Source organism: Poromitra crassiceps (assembly GCF_964638095.1).
Source record: "Poromitra crassiceps genome assembly, chromosome: 15".
NCBI lineage: Eukaryota > Metazoa > Chordata > Actinopteri > Beryciformes > Melamphaidae > Poromitra > Poromitra crassiceps.
This window is the reverse complement of record NC_139634.1, coordinates 18596456-18622049: the sequence shown is the minus strand read 5'-3', so window position 1 is coordinate 18622049 and position 25594 is coordinate 18596456. Positions and strand designations below refer to the sequence as shown.

At 44.8% G+C, this 25594-nt stretch overlaps 1 protein-coding gene across 1 annotated transcript in view; it reads left to right on the top strand.

The window, feature by feature from the left end:
- tsc22d3 (TSC22 domain family, member 3) overlaps nucleotides 1-25212 on the top strand; it is a 63815-nt gene extending 38603 nt beyond the window's left edge. Inside the window, exons 2-3 of the mRNA XM_083651503.1 lie at nucleotides 22220-22271; nucleotides 23316-25212. Of these exons, the coding sequence (XP_083507629.1) occupies nucleotides 22220-22271; nucleotides 23316-23600 (337 nt within the window). The 3' untranslated portion in view covers nucleotides 23601-25212. The remainder of the gene's footprint in view (nucleotides 1-22219; nucleotides 22272-23315) is intronic.
- Nucleotides 25213-25594: the final 382 nt, after the last annotated feature.

Sequence of the window (25594 nt, the reverse complement as noted above, 5' to 3'; positions counted from 1 at the left end):
TGATCGTTAATTTTCACCAATTATCGATTTTGGAAAATTTTCAAAATGAACATCCCTAAGATGAACCAACACAGACATTCCATACAATGAAGAAAACAAAGCGTAGTACTGGTATGGTATGCATACAAAAGTAGATTACATGTAGAAAGTAATGTATGGTTAAAATAACTTACAGTATGTGCTCAGAATGATGCAGCAAAATGGTATGTTTTTAATTTCCCCTTAAAAGCACCATTTTAAGCCTGTGCGTGCGTCTGCATTGATACCCGATTTAATCCATACTCCAGGCATGTGTGCATCATGGCTCAGACTTATTATGTAAGTCGTCCACTCAGTGACAGATATACCACACTTGCTGGCAAGCCATGCAGACTGTTGCATAATCACAGGTCATCGATCATAGTTGACTTGTAGCAGCCACGCATGAAGAGCACAGATCAAAGGGCTGAGGTGAGAACAAAACACCATCAACCCACCAATTATGAAAGCGTCTCGCTCCGCTTGAGGAAGAGACGCTCATCCAGACGGGCGTTTAGGGCACAGCACAGCTGGACAGACAAGTGCACGGCTAATGGAGCGTTTCAGAGTCACAGGATCACGCTATGCTGCGAGTGGTCCTAAGCAGAAAGACACTTTATCCTGACAAGTGTAGGAACTGGTAGGGTTGGCTATCGGAACCCCGTACCACTATGGTACCGGTACCTTTACAACTGGTACTACCGGTACTGAATTGCAGATTTAGGGAGATTTAGGTGGCTCATTTAGGTGCCATGCCCGAGCATGTATCCGCCCTCTGCTGCTCCGAAACTGGCGTTTGGAACGCGCCACTTGAAATCCTCTTTAAGTAAAAAAAGATCCACTTTAAATCTGCTTTAAAGTAAAAAAAAAAAAAGCAACAACAGCAATAAATGGGTGAACCCAAGAAGAAATAGAGTCCGCACACTGGAATATATGGCTCCCGGTCAGTTTAATAACGTTTCGATCACAAAGATCTTCATCATAAACTTCTGAGTCTGGTTTGACTCTGATGAAGACGCTGTCGCGTCGAAACGTTAGTCTGCACCTATTAAATTAATTTCCAGTGAATCGAGTGCTCCAGGTTCTTCTTGGGTTCACCCATTTATTACTGTCGTTAATGCTGTCCTGTCCTGAGAGGCCCGACCTTCCTTTGTGGAGGGGCTGAAGCGAAAGAGACCTTCTAAAAAAAGTATTAGTTCAGGCACATTTTAGGGTAGCATTTTTAAAAGTATCGTTTTAGCACCTGGGATCGGAAAAATATGAAATGATACCCATCCCTAGGAGCAGGTAGATCAAGACAGTTGCTACAAGTCACACTTGCATTAGCATTACTACAAGTCGCACTACAGAGCAAAACATCCTTCTGGCTTCAATTACATTTCCAAAATGTTCACTACAATGTGATTTCTTTTTTAAAGTGCGGTGTCATTAACACTGCAATAAGTCCTCATTACCTTCACTCATTCTAGCAGATTGAATGATGATGTAATATTTGTGTTTACGGCCCAGCCTGTTTCTGTTTACAGTCTGCATGCGGGTGGCCTGGAAACATCTGGAGATACGTTTCAGTCTCTCTCCTTAAGGAGATGTGGCCGCCTTAATTGCACTTTCTCATTAAGTCTTCTCAGGGGCTTTGTTCCATTAAAAACAGCAACATGTTTCCCTTCAACACTCAGTGGAACGGGGGCCTGCACATCTGGAGCGGCCCCGCGTCCGTCTCGCCGCTGTCCCGACTTGGTACAGGAGGGGATCCTCCTCACCAGGCAGATGGGCTGGGGGGAAATATAGCGTACACCATGTTCTCCCAGCCTCCTGCCTCCGCTCATCTGCTCACATGTGGTCCACTGTAGTGCTCTCGCACTGCATAGATCTTCTCCCCATGTGGCTTTTGCAACTCAAAAGTTGAATGGATTTGATCCACGATGCTATTGGGACCGGAGAGTTATACACTGCTTTGAATATACATGAGGTCCGTATTGCACAGTTCCTCAGCTGCATTCTGAGTTATATCGGGTTCCCCTGTGAGACACATAAAAAAACGAGTCTTTTCCTTCTGAATGGTTCTAATACAACTGTACGGCTTGGCTGGATTTATGTGCTTATTTACATATGAACACAACAATGCTTCATGTCCGTTTGCACAGATGCAGCGTCCGAAGCAATAAATCACGGCTCAAAGCTGTAAAGCGAAGTCTTGTGTGTTGAGAGAACAGCGGGTGAGATGAGACCCCCAGAGCCGTTACAGTGCCCCTCTGGATCAAATGTGTACATTCAGTATGTGTAAACATTTCACTTTTTATTTCGCCTAACTGGCGACCCCCCGATTCCAAACTATATAATACTAATGCTAACCTGTGGGTTCATACTGTATGCACATGTATGAACATTTTCCCATGTATTCCCTTTTTACCCCCAGATAAATCCATTGAAATGAAGCTAAAATAGTGTGTAAACACTGCCCCTTACAGTAGCTATCAAGCAATGTGACTTCAACAGGACAGGCCCCTGTATCTGGAATGGATTTGCACATGAATTCACACATGGCGCAGACCGCAGGGGCACTTCTGCGCCGAAACCACAAAACTGTTCTATTTAATTGAATACAATACTATTATTTCACAAGCCACATTGCTGCTGCTGCTTCTGAGAACATGGCATTATCTAACCTCTATCTGAATACGTCTCAGTCCAATTTCATAAACCAAATTGCATTAGATAAAACCCACCGGTAGATCAATATTGTGATATTCTGTCATGATGGTTGAGGTTGACGGCGTTGCTGCTTGTGAGTCAGAGCATGTTATGTGTGGACGGAGGGGAGCTGGGCCTGAGTTATTGCTGTGGTCTTGTTGTTGAAGGAGAATCATGTGATTTATTTTGGAGCACTTGTCACTTGGAAACCGGGCCCCCGGGTGCCCCGGGCCCTGTGTCCCGGCTCCAGTCAGCATTGTGGTGGCAGAACTGCCCCAAGCTAATATCAGCAACTTATTACACACCACAGCCTGGGGACCATCGCTATCTTTCAGTTAGACGCCATTTCTAGCAGGGTTCTTATTTATATGATTTGTAGGATTTATTTGTATGTCATGGCTTTTTGCGTCTGAAAAACCTAACACTTTTTATTTTTTATTTAACCAGAGCTGCTTGTCCAGTTGGCAAAGTTTCACCATTGTAACTCACTATACCATATGATTCATGGCCTTGGAGATTGAGAGGGATTGACACATGGCACAGAATGAAAATTGATAACACAACAGACAGGCTTTAAGATACAAATAGATGTCCCTCCTTATTTTCATCAAAGCTACGCATCGATATCGCCTTGAGCTGTCCATATAAAACAGACATCACGAATGACCGCCAATGACTTGTCTCATTACCCGTGGGAACTTAATTGTTGCTCCGTCGTCACTCCGCAGGTGACAGCCGCTCAGCTTTTAGTGCTCAGCGGAGTCTGTGGGAACCGTCCAGTGTTTGGACGACGCACGCGGCGACAGTTAGCGGGGCGGCCCGTCATCCAGTCCCATCCAGAATGTGCCGCTGAGGCCAGACGCACATCAGCGTGCAGACACACACGGCAAACACAAACACACGCACAGCATCAGCGTGCAGACACACACGGCAAACACAAACACCCGCCAGCACACAAACACACCCGCCCGGGGGACGGCTCACCAGGGCCCGACGCCCCCCACTCGTCCCAGTCGCGGGTGACTCGGGTCACGCAGCTGCAACAAGAGATGATCGAGAGAGGATTGGATGGATGGTTGGAGTGAGGGAGATTTAGAGAAGGGAAGCTGGACATGAGATGGTTGGAGTGAGGGAGATTTAGAGAAGGGAAGCTGGACATGAGATGGTTGGAGTGAGGGAGATTTAGAGAAGGGAAGCTGGACATGAGATGTGTGGCCAGAGGGAAGCAGATGGAGATGGATGGATCGGATGCCACTCAACCAGAGAGGAGGTGGTGACCAGTCAAATCGGCTGCTGTAGGGTTTTCTAGCCCTGTACTGAGATATGGCAACTGGATGAGGTGAATGGATAGGAAATGCAATTTAGAATTGAGCTAATCCACTACAGTATTACTGGCCTGGGCATAGTATGGGAAAACTCAGAGAATCATCATCCTAAATTGACATTTATAGCAAGCATTTCTGAATCTAGCAACATAGAAACTAAATATTATGGTACATGTAGGTTTACTGCGTTATTATGGAACCCACCGCGGTTCCGGCAAAACCACGCCCTGTGCCCGCCTACGCAGCCAGGCGCCAATGAGGTCTAATAATAATGCTCGCAGCTCATCACTCAATAGGGAAATAAGGCAATGATGACTGAACTTCTCTTAAGGAAGTTAAGGAAGAAAAACAAGTTACAAACACATGAATAATGTCATGGGCAAACTAGAGGAGTGCAGAAACGCCCGTTGGATGAGCCGATGAACGGATGAGCCATGGGTGGCGGCAGTAAATCAATTGGCAACTTTGATATTTCATCTGCGCATTGAAGCCGTGGTCTCCCCTCCTTTCTGCCAGCTCAACTAATCCAGCCGCTTTGATCTGTTACAGCCCCCGATTCGCACGCTACAAGCCGAGAATATGAACTTGTATTTTGCTACAATTAACTCATTAACAGTGTGTAACAGAATATATTCAGTGTGCAACATAATAGCCTACATTCTGACTGTGTGTTATGGAACGCATCTTGTCGTTGTGGTGGCCACTGGTAGATCATCTACCAGTGGCCACCACAACGACAACTGGGCCAAGTTAGAGAAAGCGTGTTAAACCAGAATACGGGACTATCTGGAGAAAACAAAACAAATAAAAAATCTGAGCTAGCGATGTTGTTTTGTTGTGAAATGCGCAGTGCAGGGAGACCTGCACTGCTGCCTTGACCGAATAGAGGTGAGCATTGCTTCTTTGTGAAGAATGGAAAATTTGCACTATCTCAATTTGGCCATACCAGCGATAATTATAATAATTTTGAGCATATTATGCATCATAATTTAATATTTTATTTCATGCAGATGTGGCCTTTCTTATCTCATATAGTGCAAGTCCAGCTGTTTATGTGCTTTTGTCCCATGCGTGATGCCCTCGCGCTGCCTATGATTTACATTGACATTGAACATTTGTTTCACAAGCGAAAATAATTTTGTTCGGGGCCGTTAATGAAATCGCCGGCCTGGGTGCGGACGTGTTTGTGGTGTGGGAGATTCAAGCTGTCAAGAGGCAAGAGCTGTCAAAAGGGAACAAAACACTCGCTCCTGGCCAATCCCGGCGCTTGACTGCTGCGTATGCGGGCACAGGGGGTGGTTTTGCCAGAACCGCGGTGGGTTCTACAATAATGCAGGTTTACTATGTGGTGCAAGACTTTAGCTTCTTACTGTATCTCCTACATCCAGTTCTACAGTATGCTAGGTTAGCTCACATAGTCACATATTGTCAATTTTCTCTGTGTCTTCCATATTTACTGTTAGTGTCTCCTGTTATATAATCTGGCATGAATAAATAAATAAATAAATAAATAAATAAATAAATAAATAAATAAATACAGTAAAGGTGCCATGTTTTTTAAATATAAATATATACCGTAAATTCCGCACTATAAGCCGCACCGGAGTATAAGCCGCACCTGCAAAGTTGACTGTTTTTTACATATATAAGCCGCACCGGACTATAAGCCGCGGGTGTTTTAATGGTATTTTTTTTTTTTTTTTTTTTGTGTGTTTTAATGTTTAATTATCATATGTAAGGGTTCATGCACAGAGGGGATTGTCGGGAAAGAGATGGCTGTTTGAGGAAGCTCCCATTTATTAACATTTCAACAAAACAACATAACACAACACCACCTGTGTTGTGTTATGTTATGTTATGTTATGTTATGTTATGTTATGTTATGTTATGTTGTTAAAAGAGGGCAAGAGAGGAAATTAAAACAGAAGTGGATTTATAGTTAGAAAGAGTGCTAAAAAAGAGAGATTTTTTTTTTTTTTTTTTTTGAAAAAATCCATAGATAAGCCGCACCGTTATATAAGCGGCAGGGGCCAAAAAAGGCCAAAAACGGGAAAAAAGCCACGGCTTATAGTCCGGAATTTACGGTAGTTGTCAAATTAAGTGTGATACCTTGGTATAATTACTGTAAATAAGTCACCCCATGAGATTGGTAGCATCTGTCTATCACTAATAATATCGGTAGTCAAAATGAAGACCATGTTTCCCATAAACACCGTTGCCACCTGTTTTCTCTTGGACTTTACGGCAGAGGATAAACATGTTCGGAAGTGATTTTTCCATCTGTTTCACTCCCTGCACCATCTGCTATTGTGAGAAACTCCAAAACTCTCTTGAGCTCTGTTTACACTGGATTTACATTTTCTGTTTTGTGCCATAAAGCAATCTCCCTCTGTGCCTAAAGCAATCCAGCAAATGTCCCACAAAATCCGACATAGCACACAATATAATTGCAATGTGGAGGCCGATAAAGGCTCTCATTTGCTTATGGTAATTATAGCTACTAAAGTCTGAAAAACAAATGGATAGATGACACATTTAGTGAGTCATGCAATAAATATTGAAACTACAACCTGGGATCAAAGCTTTGTGAAAACCTTGTGATAATCCGGCCTGTGCTTCAGCCTCACATCACATGCTGTGCTTCAGCCTCACATCACATGCTGTGCTTCAGCCTCACATCACATGCTGTGCTTCAGCCTCACATCACATGCTGTGCTTCAGCCTCACATCACATGCTGTGCTTCAGCCTCACATCACATGCTGTGCTTCAGCCTCACATCACATGCTGTGCTTCAGTCTCACAGCACATGCTGTGCTTCAGCCTCACATCACATGCTGTGCTTCAGCCTCACATCACATGCTGTGCTTCAGCCTCACATCACATGCTGTGCTTCAGCCTCACAGCACATGCTGTGCTTCAGCCTCACAGCACATGACCTGTGCTTCAGCCTCACAACACATGACCTGTGCTTCAGTCTCACAGCACATGCTGTGCTTCAGCCTCACAGCACATGCTGTGCTTCAGCCTCACATCACATGCTGTGCTTCAGCCTCACATCACATGCTGTGCTTCAGCCTCACAGCACATGCTGTGCTTCAGCCTCACAACACATGACCTGTGCTTCAGCCTCACAACACATGACCTGTGCTTCAGTCTCACAGCACATGCTGTGCTTCAGCCTCACAGCACATGCTGTGCTTCAGCCTCACATCACATGCTGTGCTTCAGCCTCACATCACATGCTGTGCTTCAGCCTCACAGCACATGCTGTGCTTCAGCCTCACAGCACATGCTGTGCTTCAGCCTCACAGCACATGCTGTGCTTCAGCCTCACAGGACATGCTGTGCTTCAGCCTCACAACACATGCTGTGCTTCAGCCTCACAACACATGACCTGTGCTTCAGCCTCACAGCACATGCTGTGCTTCAGCCTCACAGGACATGCTGTGCTTCAGCCTCACAACACATGCTGTGCTTCAGCCTCACAACACATGACCTGTGCTTCAGTCTCACAGCACATGCTGTGCTTCAGCCTCACATCACATGCTGTGCTTCAGCCTCACAGCACATGCTGTGCTTCAGCCTCACAGCACATGCTGTGCTTCAGCCTCACATCACATGCTGTGCTTCAGCCTCACAGGACATGCTGTGCTTCAGCCTCACAGCACATGCTGTGCTTCAGCCTCACAACACATGACCTGTGCTTCAGCCTCACATCACATGCTGTGCTTCAGCCTCACAGCACATGCTGTGCTTCAGCCTCACAGCACATGCTGTGCTTCAGCCTCACAGCACATGCTGTGCTTCAGCCTCACAGCACAGCCTCACAGGACATGCTGTGCTTCAGCCTCACAACACATGCTGTGCTTCAGCCTCACAGCACATGCTGTGCCTCAGCCTCACAGGACATGCTGTGCTTCAGCCTCACAGGACATGCTGTGCTTCAGCCTCACAGGACATGCTGTGCCTCAGCCTCACAGCACATGCTGTGCTTCAGCCTCACAGGACATGGTAGATTTCTGTGTCGCAACAGACTCATGATGGATTTCAGTGCTGCATGTACCGTTAGCCTGATGTCAGCATTTCACAGCTGAAGGGGACCCCTTCTCAGAGTACGCACACACACACACACACACACACACACACACACACACACACACACACACACACACACACACACACACACACACACACACACACACACACACACACACACACAGACAGCTGAGGTACACACTGACTAAAGGAACATGGGGGGATATATACAGACAGATGGCTTTGACCTCAGTAACCTTTTGTTCTGGGATGTGACTCAACAGTGTATTTCTCCACTGGTGCCACGCCAAGCGACGGCCGTGGCCACTCAGTGAGATTTGGAACCAATTTTTTCCAGTGTAAACTCCCAGACTGTGCACCAAGCCTATGCGATGCCTTTCATTTATCACAATCCAAAGCTGATTCTTTTGTTTTTCTACCCTGCATTCTACCCCATTGATTTTCAGTGGTGTGTGTACGTTCAGCAGAACAGGCAAAACAGGCAGCACAGCAGTGGACCAACAGATCTTTGACAAGGTCTGTGATAAAGCAGCCGACCCATAATGAGTCAAAGAGCTCAGATATGGCCGACTGAATCCACAACCTTTGACCTTTTCTGGGGCATCTATGGAGCTATTAGCGAGACAACTTTACTGTATCCAAAATAGAGAGCAAAAGTCACGCCCCCTGTCGATTTAGGCATAGGAACCAAGGGATTTCATCTGCCTTCATTTTTTTCCCCACAGACATTTGGTAAAATGCTTATAGAAATCGTTTTACTTGGTCAAACCAAGCGATTCAGCGAGTCCATAGAACATTTCACTCGGAACTTAAAAACAAAAATTTAATCCGCAATTTATTATCATTATTATTGTTATGTTAGTATTATAATTATTATAATTATTATAATAATAATTATTTTATTTATTTATTTTGGTCCGAGTGAAATGTTATACGGTCTCTCCTGACCCCTTATCTTTCAGAACAGACAGTCTGTGTGTACGTGTGTGTACATGTGTTTTCATGCCCTCATGTGTTTGCACTAAAACACAGATGGGACTTGTCTTTAGAATGGCCTGCATTTATATAGCGCTTTTATCCAAAGCGCTTTACAATCAGTAGATAGTCTACATTCACCCATTCATACACCGATGGCGGCAGGCTGCCACGCAGGGTGCCTACACACCATCGGGAGCAAGGAGGGTTAAGTGTCTTGCCCAAGGACACAACGACAGCAGCTGGGAGGGAGCGGGGATCGAACCGCCAACCCTTGCGTCATTGGCCGACCCGCTCTACCTCCTGAGCTAAAGCCGCCCTTTAGGAGAGGACACAGCTCCTCTGAGCGTCTGAGGTGTGTTTCTGCATTTGGCCTAACAAGGACTCACCATGCAGTGGTCCTCCCTTAACACTCCCCAATGAGTCTCTGTCCTATTTCAGTGTTTTCACACTAAATCAAGCCACTTTCTCCCTTACAAGCCAACGTAAATCTTGACATTATAGCCTACAGCTGTCTGACTAAAGCTGACTCACACAGCCTGCGGCCGGATGCCAAGTCCCCAGCTTTGCTACGTACAGTATGTGCTCGTTTCAGTGTAAAGGAACAGTTCACTGGCGTAGCCAGACTTGGCACATTGGGTGTGCCACAGAAAGACAGGGTGTGCCAGGAGGTGAACCCCCCAAAAATTGGCCTTTTCAAGCCCGATTTAGAGGAATATGATGATAGGACGATGTAACCATAACCATCAATGTTTGCTCCTTTTCGCACTCATTATTAGCAGATAGAAGCAGTCAATTAAATTTTATCTTTTGGCAACATGTAAAACCACTTTGGTATCTCAAAAAAGTCTCACCTACTTTTTCCAAAGAGTGTTCTAATCGGAATGCATTTGTTTACTTTACTAGACAGCTTAGCTAGTTTCCCATCATGCTCTGGGGCACAGAGGCATATGTCAGCAGACAGTCGGACACTTGACAGCTGATCTGTTTTGCAGACAAACAAACAAAAAAAATTACCCCCCCCCCCTTTTTTTGGGGTGTGCCAGCTGCCTCTTTGGGTGGCACAGGCACACCCTGGCACACCCGTGGCTATGCCATAGGTTCAGTTGCCTGAAAATTGGAACGCTGTTGCTCGTTGGGTCCCTGAGACAACTGGAGGGGACAGCGTTCCCACGAGACAATGGACCACTGTGCTGTCTCTCAGCGTGAACTCCAATGAAGCCTAGTGGACAGCACATCAACTGAATGACCATCTCTGAGGTTGTTGTGTAACGAAGTATCGGCCAGTGTATGTGTGTGTGTGTGTGTGTGTGTGTGTGTGTGTGTGTGTGTGTGTGTGTGTGTGTGTGTGTGTGTGTGTGTGTGTATTGTGTGTGTGTGTGTGTGTGTGTGTGTGTGTGTGTGTGTGTGTGTGTGTGTGTATGTGTTTCCCCTTCCTGGTTGTGATGAATGAGGTTGGGATGTCTTTGTGACATATGTTTTTAACTAACAAGGCTCTCTGTCAAGATTCTTATCAGACAGTCGCAAATCACACACACACACACACACACACACACACACACACACACACACACACACACACAGACACACACACACACACGCACGTCTCCTACAGTAACAATGTTAGGTATGTTAAGTAGGGGAGCACGGGGTAAAATAAGCCACTTTTTAAATGTTGTGATACTATGGCATTATAAGTGTTGGAGAAAAATATAAGTTCCATGCCATTTCCTAATCAATAAGCCACATGAGCCAGGTGGTATGGGAGGGATGTTTTTCTTTTCATGCTGTCTAAGAATGTCTCTCGCCCGCAGACGTTCCGCTTTTCGTAGTTTCCAAGGTTCTGGCTGCCCCACTCTCTGACCTATTATCACTCATTTTTACAGGTCCCAGAGAGGGAATCAAGCCATTTTTACAGTATGAGACAGGAAAAAAGAGAGATAGCTACTGTTTTGTTTATCTTACTTGTGATCTTGATCTGTCCGTGTGTGTAAAGTAATTTTCAACACCTTACCTTTTTCAATGTGGGGTATTAATTGTTATGTTTATCAACTATAACAATAATAATAACAAAATTTAAGTTCACTATTCAATATATGCTTGTATCTGTACTTAATTGTGGGCCAGGGCTGGGGTTTGAAAACATAGGAAAATATTAAACATTGAAAAAGGTTTGAGTATATTTATTCTCTATCAATAAGTGTGTATCTATTTCCAACACTAATTGGTATGTACTGTACAATTGGTATTTGTTTGGCATTCATGGAAAATAAAACATTTCTGTAGTAGTTTCAAAACATATATTAAATAATAATTACATAAATAAATAATATAATGAAATAATATATATATATATATACACACACACACACACACACACGCGCACACACACACACACACACACACACACACACACACACACACACACACACACACACACACACACACACACACACACACACACACACACACACACACACACACACAGGTGTTGTACAGTACAGTGTGAATCACAGTGTGTGTGTGTGTGTGTGTGTATATTCTCAGGTACAGAGAGTGTGAATCACAGTGTGTGTGTGTGTGTGTGTGTGTGTGTGTGTGTGTGTGTGTGTGTGTGTGTGTGTGTGTGTGTGTGTGTGTGTGTGTGTGTCAGATCGCAATTACTTTGTCTGAGGACACATAATTACATGGCACTATTTGCGTGGGTGAAGAACCAAAATAAGATGTGTTCTCTCATTTCCTTTCTCTCATCGCTCCATGAAATGCATCAGTGCATTGACATGGAGGAGAGGGTTTTGTATGGAAGCATTGGAGCAGGTTATCCTCTGAGCAGCAGCAGCAGACGAGCGCCACACTTGAAGAGAGAGTCACACCTACCCAGAGTTGAAATAAAGGCCATATCATATATCAGCAGTAGAAACTCGGCATGTTTCCATGCTTAAAGGTGATCTCACACTGTTTTCTTTGGTCTGAAGCAGAATGGATGAGTGTACTTTTTACGACTTCACTTTGCCTATTTACCAGAGAAGCAGTCCCAGGTAAAGAAGTTGAGTGCTGATTGTGATCAGTAATGGTCAGGGATAGACTGGGTTTATATAGGGATCGAGCGAATCAAAATGGCAGCACTGCGAGGATATTTATGACGGTGTTTGTTGACTTAAAGACTGGTGTGGTGATAATTCACTCGAGGCACAAGCTCTCATTGTAAACAACACGGCAGTGAGATTTACAGTTTGTAAACATCACAAATCATTTATTAAGCCCTATTTTGACCAAATTAACCTTTTCTATTCTTCTGTCCGTGCTCTTCTCTAAGACCACTACTTGTAGGTTAGTGCATAATGCTTTATCTGAATCTGAATGAGCGTTCTGGTGCTCATATGGCACTGCAAGATCAAGTCCTCAATACTGCTCAATGCTGATGCCAAAATATTACACACCAAATCATCTGCATGCCTCGGGAGAAGATTAAAGAACAATAGAGAATACTTAGGTGAACAAAAAGACAATTATGCAGATACTGGTTAAACATGACGTCAATGGATTGGATAGATATTTACCCGGACCTGCCAAACTAGATACCAGCGTGCCATCAATCTTGAGGGAGGCTTAGTTTTGCCATTCCACCTCTAGCAGCACCAGAACCTCTCCCTGCATAAGTGCATTCATTCTAGCCGTGATGACACAGGAGGCTTATTGAAACCCGACATACCCACTTAGTCACAAATGAAAGGTGTTGAGAGGATAATGAACACCAGGCATCTCTGCGCTTCACCTGACCTATTATATAATGCCCCACTTAGCCCCTTTCATCTGCCTCAACTTGATTTGATAGTGAAAACAAAACTCGCAGGGCGTCCGGGTAGTGCAGGGGTAGATCCCCTTCCTACCAACATGAGGGTCGCAGGTTCGAGCCCCCGTGTTACCTCCGGCTTGGTCGGGCCTCCATACAGGCACAATTGGCCGTGTCTAGGTTAAGGGTGTGTGTCCTGGTTGCTGCACTAGCTGGGCTTGGACTTCCGTGGGCACCACTCTCTCTTTAAATATCTCTCTCTTTAAATCGATGTTTCTCATCTCCTCCCGATCAGAAATGTGGGCTTTTCTTTTCGCATGCCAGAGATGATGGATTATTATGATTATATATCGCCTCTTCTAGTGCTTTCTAGCACACATCAGCTGACTGCAAACAGGCAACATGCGTCGCAAACTGCAGTTAAAACCCTGATTGAGAAGCATTATTCCGAATGCGCTGTATACATGATCAAATAATCCTCTTTGATCAATCCCAAAACCCGAATAATACTGGAATAACCCACGTCTTAATCGGAAAATGCTGAATTCGGAAAAAGGCCAAATTCGTAAATTGCAACTTGCTGCTTACATGACCCTTATCAAATTCGGAATAATGTCATTTTCCGAATAACAGTGGAATATTGTGTGCATGTAAACGTAGTCAGTGAGACAGTTTCTCTATGATGAAAGGCTGAAATATCAAAGTGCCCTTTCCATAAAATCCAGAATGTCAGTTAGCATAGTGAAACTATAGCTAATATCAAAATAACCTGCACTTATTGTTTGACTGCGTTTCTTGCCTGGGAAAGTCTGGTGTAGGATAAGATCACAATGTGGAGACTTTTAGTTTCTTACACATCATGGAACAATGGTGCAGCTGTACACACATCACTGTTTGAATGAGCTATGGAGATAGGCATCATGAGATCAGCACCATGAGATCAGCACCATGAGATCAGCATGATGAGATCAGCAGGTACACTTAGAGATCTTTTGATTGAGTTGTCTGCCATGGAGTTCCAGTAATGTAAAGATGAAACACTGGCACCGAATCATGTTGTCATTTTCGTTAGGAATCTAGAGCTATCTGTAATGCATTAGCTAATGCATCACACGCATGCCAGTCTGTGCATGACACATCACATGTGTGCCAGTCTGTGCATGGCACGTGCCAGTCTGTGCATGACACATGCCAGTCTGTGCATGGCACATCACACACGTGCCAGTCTGTGCATGACACGTGCCAGTCTGTGCCTGGCACATCACACGTGTGCCAGTCTGTGCCTGGCACATCACACGTGTGCCAGTCTGTGCCTGGCACATCACACGCGTGCCAGTCTGTGCATGGCACCTCACACGTGTGCCAGTCTGTGCCTGGCACATCACACGCGTGCCAGTCTGTGCATGGCACATCACACGTGTGCCAGTCTGTGCATGGCACTTGCCCCTCAAGGCTGCATGTCCAGAGGTATCGCAAGTGCTCAATTGTCTCTTTGTTGCTTGGAGAGCAGGCTGCTGCGGGCAAACACCAGCGCAGCAGCAAGCAAGAGTCAAAGGGTCCCTGCCTCTTGAGCGTCCCCTTCATTCGGCAGCCAGGATGGGGCAGCGTCGGTCGCGTCCTGCCGAGGTCCCCCCCACCGGGGCCGAGCCGCCGTCTCCCGGGGCGGTGTGCGCCCGCCGCCTGGCCGAGCCGCCCCACAGGCCCTGCTGTCACTACCAGCACATCAGCTATCCCCACAGAGCCGAGTCCTGCTGTCACTACCAGCACCTCAGCTATCCCCACAGAGCCGTGAGCTACGCGCCCCCTTACTCGCCCAGTCTGTTCAAGAGGCCGGACCGTCGGTAAGTGGCGGGGAGGGAGAGAGGGAAGTTTGATGTGACGGTGACAGGTGACAGTGACTGATGATGATGTGCAGGTGGAAGTGGCTTCATGGGAAAGATGAAACGTGCGGGAGGCGATCGACAGAGAGCGCGGCTGTGTTGTTCATTCGGAGGGCTTTATTATGACACTAATTAATGCAGCAGGGCTGTGGGATATTTCAGTCAGAAGGCTTTTCTCTCAGATGATCACAATGCCACTCAAAGAGAATGCTCTTTGAAAGCTCTCCTGCAGATTGTTAGCGTAATTGTTGCTGACAAAGGTCAGACATCTCAGATAGTTCAAAAAGAACCACAACTGAGGAGGATTTCTCTAAAACATTTTCTCCCTGTCGGCTCATCTCCAGTCGGTCTAAACGCATATAGCATCTCCAGTCTAAACGGATACAGCGGCAAAGAGAAGGATTTGAGATGCTATTCACATTGTGTTGAGAGTGTAGAAAGCAGAGACGTCTCCACCAGCCTCTGGGTAACAATGTCAAGACTGTCAGTGTCTCGTGAAGCTTACCAGCCTTCTTAGTACCTCACACAGACTCAGTGAGTCACTCTAACGCAATATTCAAGTAGATAAATAGCATGTGTGGTCTGTTCTGTGAATGGCAAATGAGCTCGGGCTTTTGCCATGGAACCGTATAGATTTTGTTGGCATCATTTTGGACACGCGTACACATGCAACAAGGCAAATTGATTTGTTGTTTTCACATTGCAGCCCTTTGACAGACATGCGGCATGCAGAATGTCACACAGTTTTACATCCCCCAGTCCGAGGGCAGAAATTGACAGTCAGGTATATTGACAGTCAGGTAGATTGACAGTCAGGTAAATTGACAGTCAGGTAGATTGACAGTCAGGTAAATTGACAGTCAGGTAGATTGACAGTCAGGTATATTGACAGTCAGGTATATTGACAGTCAGGTAGATTGACAGTCAGGTATATTGACAGTCAGGTAGATTGACAGTTAGGTAGATTGACAGTCAGGTAAATTGACAGTCAGGTAGATTGACAGTCAGGTATATTGACAGTCAGGTATATTGACAGTCAGGTATATTGACTGTCAGGTATATTGACAGTCAGGTAGATTGACAGTCAGGTATATTGACAGTCAGGTAGATTGACAGTCAGGTATATTGACAGTCAGGTAGATTGACAGTCAGGTATATTGACAGTCAGGTAGATTGACAGTCAGGTAGATTGACAGTCAGGTATATTGACTGTCAGGTATATTGACAGTCAGGTATATTGACAGTCAGGTAGATTGACAGTCAGGTATATTGACAGTCAGGTAAATTGACAGTCAGGTATATTGACAGTCAGGTATATTGACTGTCAGGTATATTGACAGTCAGGTATATTGACTGTCAGGTATATTGACAGTCAGGTATATTGACTGTCAGGTATATTGACAGTCAGGTATATTGACAGTCAGGTATATTGACTGTCAGGTATATTGACAGTCAGGTATATTGACTGTCAGGTATATTGACAGTCAGGTATATTGACTGTCAGGTATATTGACAGTCAGGTATATTGACAGTCAGGTAGATTGACAGTCAGGTATATTGACTGTCAGGTAGATTGACAGTCAGGTATATTGACTGTCAGGTATATTGACAGTCAGGTAGATTGACAGTCAGGTATATTGACAGTCAGGTATATTGACAGTCAGGTATATTGACAGTCAGGTAGATTGACAGTCAGGTAGATTGACAGTCAGGTAGATTGACAGTCAGGTAGATTGACAGTCAGGTAAATTGACAGTCAGGTAGATTGACAGTCAGGTATATTGACAGTCAGGTAAATTGACAGTCAGGTAAATTGACAGTCAGGTAGATTGACAGTCAGGTAGATTGACAGTCAGGTATATTGATAGTCAGGTATATTGATTGAAAACCCTCCTGAGTGAGACCGAGGCCACACGCCTTCTTTGCAATTCCCGGCCGAGGAGACTTCTGGGTGATGTGATAATAATGATTTTCCCTGCGTGCCCGGCCTAGTGTATTCCGCTCAGTATTCATGGCTTGTAGCCGGCTCTCTGTCTTGCCCACACTGACAGCCCCCTCCGGGACCCCTGTGGCAGTACAGCCTATGGCGAGCGAGGGTGTTGCCACGCATTCCAAACACTGAGAGCACGGACGGGACAGACAGGGAGAATATATAGCAAAAGAGCGTCCAAACAGGATAGAAAATGCATTTCTCCAACCGGACAATGTTTCTAAGCCGTGTAAGGCTGTGTACAGAACGCCTGAAAATGATACGCAAACAAAGGCAGAGTGCTTGGAGGCATGTGGGCTGTTTGGACGTGCGGCGCAGATGAATCACAGCGCTGGCTCTTTTTCAAGGGACATCTGACGGACAGCGTGCTCCATCGCCAAGCTTTATAGTGACTCACTGGATTTGGCATCAGCCAAACATGGTCAGCCAGTTGCTATCCTGCAGGAATATTGGAGTGCACGCACAATTTCCATTTAAATATGTTATTTAGACTTCAAGTATTAGTCTTTTAGTATGATTGAGTCCTGAAATTGTCATTTTCTTATTAAATCAAGTGACAATTCACTTCTTGTTTACAATGCCAATCAACTTGCGGTGGGAATTTTGAAGAATTAAGTGTCGTTTTCTTCGATCATGTGTTGCAGTGATCTGCCTTGTTTCAAGACAGTCATTGCTAGAGAATTATTGAAGCAAGTGCGCAAAGTTCTGCATGGGAAACATAAATGGAATGATCTCATCATCCCCTTGGCAGAATTGTGATCTCGTTTTAAGAAAAATAAGATCTGAAGGCTGAATATGAGACCTGTTAAGATGGACGCACAGTAAACTGTGGATAAAGAACACGAAACAGGAGAGTCGTGAGCAGGACGGCTCCCCCTGCTGTCTTCAGTTTGTATCTGTGCACCTCGACCGAGCCACTGGCAATCAGCGCCCCCCCCCCCCCATCCAAACACAACCCTATGTGAAACATGTATGTAATTCAGGGGCTATATATATCCTTCGCAGATTTAACGTTATTTGGATAAGTGACAGCCTCTACTGTGATGCACTGTGATGTCCGCTCCAGCCTCCAATAAGACTTGGCTTACTTGATGTGCACGCCCACTATTTTCTTGCCAGCTGCTGCGAGACGAGAAGGAAGAGAAACGAGCATGCAGCCGACTCTGCTGAGCTCATGTTATTTGTAGTGAGCAATGCCATTGCCCAGGCGTTTAAACGCAAATGAAAACACCCTGGCCTTTTTATCTCTTTTATTCTTTTGAGCGGAGCGGTGAGTGCGAGCGGGTGAAATCTGTATCGAGCAGGGATCGGTCTGGAGCGGAGCGGTCTCCCCAGGACCTGATACCCGTCTTCCGGGGTGTCAAACTAGGCGAAACCATGTCCAAAAGACTGACATGCCAGTCTTTTCGTCAGGGCGTCATGAGGCGTCCCCGACGGTCATATTCGGGCCCGACGCTGAAAATCTGTCGCGCACGACCAAATCGGTCTAATATCGGGCTGAATTTGTGTAGTCTGAACCAGGCATAGTCTTGTTAGGCTGACCAAAACTCACCAGTCTTTCCAACCCAATTGTTTTGTTACGTAAGAAAGCTCTTTTCTCTCTGGCTAGAACATGGCAGACTGAGCCTGAGGTTACGTCGCACTATCTGTGATGCGGTCCCTTTACCTGTGACAGATAACTCTAGAGCTGCTTATGGAACGCCAACAGCGCTCTTTGTAACAGGTGTTTTGGCTTTATGTTCCTTGTGTATTAAAGAGAAAATGAAACTGCAACAGCAATTCCCTGGTAGAACGTTAATGGTCTTGTTATCACTAATGAGTCTGAGAAGTGGAACACCAAAAGGCAACATGATATGACAGCTGAGCAGCACTACAGGCTATTAACCTGGGCACCAGCAAGCTAAACAACAAAGGGATATTGCGCGATAACAGCTACAGTCAGTGTTCTGTGGAAGATGCCGTGCAGGAGAGAGAGAGAAAAAGAAAAGAAAATATATAAGAGACAGGTGATGGTTTTGTAAGTGAACTTTTCACTCTGTGTCTTCTGTGTTTTGGACTTGAACTGCAACTTGTTGATGATCATGTGAGGCGAGCTCTGTATGTGCCATGAACATTACCATGTAAATTGGAGAGATTATCTCAAGTGCAAGAGGTCATAAACCAGGGCAGCACCAGCATTCCTGCTACAGGCTGACATTATGTATGTATGACGATATGGACAGTGAGAAGAGACACTGTCAGGTTTGATCCTGAATACAACCACTTTATAGGGAGGGATAGATCAAAATCACATGTTTTGGCCTAAATACCTTTGACTGTGACTAGATTTGCTCCACAAATTGTACTAATTTAACGCAGGGTCAGAAAATACATTGCACTGTCTGTTACTGCTGTTAGTGTAGTTAAGTAAGTCAACAAAAAATGCATTTGGGATGTCCTTCAGTCTGATTTCCACATATGTTTTCCCAATTTATGGGGGGAAACATCCTGAAGCACGCAAGAGGCTCATAAAAAGGAGCACGGAAAATTCCTTCATAAACATTGTGTCCTGAACCATAAGCCATATGTGATCAATATTGTCCCTCATGGGCCGGTGCATTCTACACTGTCGCCACTAGAGGCCGATAGAGTTCTGAAGTAGACAGGAAGGGAAATGTACTGGGAGTGACGGTGGAAAAGTACCTTTGCTTTGGACGGGAAAACCATGGAAAACCGGAGTGGGGGATGGTGCAAGACGTTCTGTTATTGCAGCATCTGCAGTTACTGCAATAATAAAGTGAAAGGAACAAACTTTAATATAAGCAATTAGTGCATAGTCAGAGTATGAAGAACATGGACTGTCACAGTTAAGGTTTACATTAAGCAGGAACTCGTGACAATGTAATGAGGATAATATGCACATTAATAGAATAAAACGATATGGTCCTTTACAAAAGCACTTAAATGAGCTTAGTGATTAAATGAGAGGGTAATAGACAAAAGAAACACCTGGTGTTATGCAACTTTTCTGGTGGCCATGGATCAGCCGAGCAGCATCGCGTCACTGGGTGGCAACGGCAATGGAACCCTATGGAGCCCAAGTGGTGCGAGGTTGATTGTCTGACTCTAGCCAGTTAACTATGTTTACATTTTAAAAACTGCGACAGTTCACACAACTTTAACACAACATGCATATATTATACATCAAGCTCTTGAGCTACTTCTGCTCTCACTCATAATGTCAAAATATAAGCGATGTGATGTATGGTTTTTAAGATATTAACATTTGTTTGGCACAACTCATACTATTAACTGCCGCGGGGTTCGGCATTTCTGGGTGTCAAGTGACGTCACGCTGATTCGTCCTATTCTAGTTTTTTCTTATATGAGAGATGTCGACTTCTATATAAACCCAGTATCGTTACCTTGGTTTTTATTGTGTTTGTTGTCGAGTTTGTTTGTTCGGTGAGGAGTTTCAGTTTTGGTGAAGTCGGTCTGCAGGTCAACTGAGCAGAGGAGAGTTCAGAAGCGGGACAGAGTCTATGCTGCCTTCACGTGTTCTTCCTAAGCTCGTACTTTCTGTAACTGTCAGGTGTTTTTTCCTCGAGAAGTAATGACAACATGGAATCTGTAGCAGTAGTTTTTTGTATTGCCCCTTTTTATTTTAGAAATTAATTGACACATAGCTACTTGCACTGCAAAGACTGATGTTGCATGAAGTTACTTTATCCACCAATTTTAGTACATTTATCAATATCACGTTGTTATGGCTTGATATTCTCACATTCTGACATTCCCAGGTGTATTTACCCATCTTTACAGAGGTAAATAATAAATGTGTGTAAACAAACTCCAGGTGGTGTTCATCATAAGGAGAACAACCACAAATTAAATAAAAATCAGTCACTTTCAAATATCCCCATTTCATAAAACATACTATATAAATCTGTTTGGTATTACACGTTCAAGTGTCATATGCATAGTAGTGATTAGTCCAAAACGTGTAATAAAATAGCAAAAAGTAGCTAGTGAACATAGTCACACTAAAATAAAGTATTAACATTCAAGCAAAAATATTTACAATACAAGCAAAAAGAAAATAGCTATCAAAGGCCATAATACAAAGTTGTGCAACTTCAAGGTTTGTGCAAATATAAAACAGAGATAAAGTGGCAAAAACCTATGTGGGTTGTGATGAAAAATATAATAATATAAGTTATGTTTAAAAAAAAACATACTAATGCATGGTTTTATAACATGAAATTATGTCCTAAAGATTATGTCCGGCTAAAAAGGCAGGTAAACTGTATTCAGCAAATGAATAGGTGGATAAACTGAGTTCAGATGTGTCTACTCTCCACTGACCTACTTTCTTGTATTTATTTACCACTCGGTCGATGATGTGTGCTCATTGTGTGCTCCAATTTCCGACCTCATGTGAACGCACCACACAGTATGGCCTCACGAACTCATTTGACTAAAATATGCGCGCGTAAAATGACGTCAGGATCTGAGCCACTCATATACCGGCCGGTGGCAGAAATAGCATCAGTCGCTAGTGAAACCTAAACGAAGCTCACATCACACCGACACTGCACTGCGCTCAGCCAGCAGAGAGTTAGTGCATCGTGATTTAAGCTGAACACAAATCCGGATTGTAATCTTAGGTGACCATCCAGTCGCAAACGTGGCGAAAAGTTTTATCCAAACGAGTCTGGTACTCAACATGAGCACGGAGATGTTCGCCAAAAACCCAATGGAAGTGGCCGTCTACCAGCTGCATAACTTCTCCATCTCTTTCTTCTCCTCGCTACTCGGGGGAGACGTGGTTTCGGTCAAACTTGACAACAGGTAATTAGCCTAATTATTCGATACAATAACCTCATGCGTAAATACATTGTTTCTGTTAATAATGCGTAAGAGAATTGTTATAAATAGACTTCAGTGTATAGGTCTAGTATCAAACTGGGGAAAAAAGGGGGGTGACAAAATGGTTAAAAAAAAGAATGCACCGAAGTACCGATTTTAATGTAAACTTTTGAATTATGTAGAACCCATATACTGTAAAAAGAGTTCCACTGTCAGTTTGTGGCAGTGGCTGCTTCCCTGCTGCCGTTTGTTTGTTTGGACTTTGCACTGAACAGTTGCGTCTCCCGTCTGCTATCTCTTGTGTAACCATTTGAGCCACTGCCCTGTAACACTGTAACCCAGATCTAAACGTGATGTAAAAAAATAATATTGTAGGACTCATTAGAAATAAACGAGATAACAGGCGAGTGAACAGTTTCCCTTTCAGTTCCTGCAGGGCTCTCTTGGTTACAGTAAACAGAAACGAAAAGAGTGAATTCAGGAGGCATCTATCTGTAGCCTACATGTCTTCTTGTGTTGTTGGATAGGCTGGAAATGGGTTGCTATTAAGCCTGGGGCTCTCCACAGTATGGGAGAGAGCAGGTGTGCCTGTGAGATGTTTTGACCGGTTCACTTATGGCCTCTCTCCCTTCTCTTCTGCAGTGCCTCTGGTGCTAGCGTTGTGGCCATCGACAACAAGATTGAACAGGCGATGGTAAGCTGAGATCACACAGCAACACCACCCACACACACACACACACACACACTGCTTGCACCATGTTTTTTTTAAGCATTCAAAGTGCATTCAACTCCTAATGTTACAACTTCTGCAATGCACGTATCTCTTTGATCTAAAGTTTACATACACATTTTAGTCAAGTAGATGATGCTCTTATCAAAAGTGACTTGCAGTGAGTAAGAGCACCCGGTTCCACGTCTTGCTCATTGACACTTGGCTGGTAATGGACCCACATTGGCTATCGCCGCCCGGGATCAAATCTGCAACCTTTTTGCTATTATCTCGCGGTTCAGCTAACCACTAGATTTCCTTATGAAAGCAACACATTTGCATATTAGTACAGCGGGATCAGTCACTGACCTCCCAAGCATTAACAAAGAAAACAAACAAATGAAGAGGGAAGGGCCTGTCATGTGTACGCAGCACGGGCTGCAGCACGGAGTGCACGCTTCAAACACGTGAGATAGACAGACGGAGCAGAGCTCTCTGTACCGCAGGAGAGCTGGCAGCAGGAAGCCATAGAGAGAGAGAGACAGATGACAGTCAAACATGAAACTTATTTACTGACACAATTTGTTTGTTTACTGCCACATGCCAAATAAAGCAATCCCATAGCAGTATTTACAGACTTCCACACCAGGGTTCACACAGGTCCTTGAAATCCGTGAAAGTTTGTGAATTGGAGCAAATGAAGTCACAGTTCAGAAGTGTTTACAAATTCTTGTTATAAAAATTCAGTGTTGTAACAGTAATTAAGCTTGAGCCGTGCCTCAAACTATGCTGTGTTGGGTCCTAGAATTTGAGGCAATTGAGCCTGGAAAGTCCTTGAAAAGCCCTTGAATGTGATGTTTAAGGAGCTGTGGGAACCCTGCTGCCACAATTAAGAGTTGTGGATATCCACTGATGGCAAAAGCCACTCAAATACAGTAGATAAGCTATGCAAGCTGATCAGTCTGCACATCTCTGTATGCTCCCCCCCCCCTTCTAAACGGATGTCTCTCTCCCTCTTCCCTATGGCAGGATCTGGTCAAGAACCACCTGATGTACGCGGTGCGCGAGGAGGTGGAGATCCTCAAGGAGCAGATCAAAGAGCTGGCCGAGAAGAACAACCAGCTGGAGCGGGAGAACAACCTCCTGAAGAACCTGGCCAGCCCCGAGCAGATGGAGAAGTTCCAGTCTCGCGTCCCGGCAGACGCGCTGTCGCCGCTGGACAACCAGCCCGCCCACCTGACCCCGGAGCCCTGCACCCTCAGGGCCCACCTGACCCCTGACCCCTGCACCCTCAGCGCTGGCTCTGCCGTGTAAGTGGCTCTGCCTTGGGGCGGGCAGAGCCACTGCCTCTTCACAGTAATGGACCTCCTTTTTTTGACGTACGCGTTGAGAAATCGTCACCGGCGAGAAACCCCTTCTCCGAAATGGAGCTGACGAGGGAGAAGCGTCGGTGCTGTACACAAGTGATCGATGTGGACACATGACAACTGTTTTGACATTGAAAAAAAGCACAATGCAGAATGAAAAGACGCTCGGAGCCGGTGCGGCCTCGCATTGGGGCCCCGTCCTCGTGGACACCGTTAAAAACTCATTTCTTGTTAGTCTCTCTTGCGTAGACAAAAGCGCTACGCGAGGGGACTGACTGTGCACCGACGAGCGCTTGCTTTCAGACAGAGGGCGGAGCCTGCCCTGCCTAGCCGTACCCTCCTAACAAGCCCCCTTTGCTCCAGAGAGAGAGGGGGGGTGCGCGAGGAGGTGTGATCGGGCTGGCCCTGCAGGTGCTAACTTGGGACGGGGGGAGGGGCTGCCTCTCCCCCACCCAGAGGAGACCTGATGAGATGGTGTCCTCCGTGTCTCTCAACACAAGGAGCCCCATCATGTGGATGTGTCTGATCTCATACTAGCTCCGTGGATTCACAACTACTGTATACACGCAATGAGGACTTTTCACAACTATACACTTCAGCCATGCTATGAGGACTTTTCACAACTATACACTTCAGCCATGCTATGAGGACTTTTCACAACTATACACTTCAGCCATGCTATGAGGACTTTTCCTGCATCCACGCTGTATTGCTCACATGTTAATGTACATTTAAGCATAACCAGAATAATCAACGGGACAAGCTAAGGCGACAAGAGGTGGAGGTTAACGCAGTATATAGCCTTATAAGAGCTGGTGAAGCAGACTCTGATCAGTCTGCTGCCATGATTGGTTAAAATGCAACGCTTGTATTGTCTGCAGTTGGGGCTTGCTGCTTATGGGGAGGGGATAGAATCCTGCAATATCTTGTTTTTGTTTGTGATTCTGAACAAAAATCAGCTGTAAAATAGGAGCCATGTACATTGTTCTGTAAAGATGATTTTGTTTTAATACCGGGAGGGGACGGACATATCTGCCTGTCATTGGACCGCCTAGCTCTTCACAGTAAAGGAAGACTATGATGTAGATACAGTCGGGACACCCCGAGGTTAGCCTAGTGGAGACGGTGTGGCAAGCGAGTGGGACACGGTTGCATTTCTTGCTGCGGATGCACTCCTGTCTATTGCAGCGTCACACAGTATCTGGTCTCCTTGTTATGAAATCATGTTCCAATGCCAACTTGAAAACAATGGCATGACAACAGTGCCTGTCTGTAGTAAAGAGAGGAGCATGTATCCACACAGCGCTCCGTTGTTGTTTCCTAGCTACCAAAGACTTTGCCTTATAACTGTCAAAGCAACAGGAGCCAAGCAAACCCAGGACCATGTGCAACACTTCAGAGAGAAGTCTTGTTAGCTAGTGCTAAAAGTTTCTATTGGTTTTTGTAAAGATAACGGTGTTGTTGCTGTACTGTATCCATGAAACAGGTGTTCACTATGGTGTATGGATACAACTGCACATTTGCAATAAACCTTATGTTTACATAATACTTGACGCTGACACCAGTCTTTTCTTCCATTCTCCTAGCTGGAATAGCCTGCATGACACAGACAGAAGGATGCTGTTCACTATTTCATTAATTTAATGACAACACAGGGAAATGAGATCATGTCATACTGTACCTATTGAGACCCATTACAGAATGGCGGGAAGTAAAATTCATTACAACCACACTATTATTGAAATGACTTTTCAAAACCATAACAGTATACAGTATAGTGTTTTTGAAGGTTTGAGTAATGAGTATCTGGTAATAATTATTTGGGGATTTATGAATGAAACCTCTTACTGGTTATTTTGCTGTTAGATATTTTGGGATTAGCATTTTATTCTACATTTGTTAGACGTTGACAGTGGAGTCTCTTGATGCCTTATGCAACAA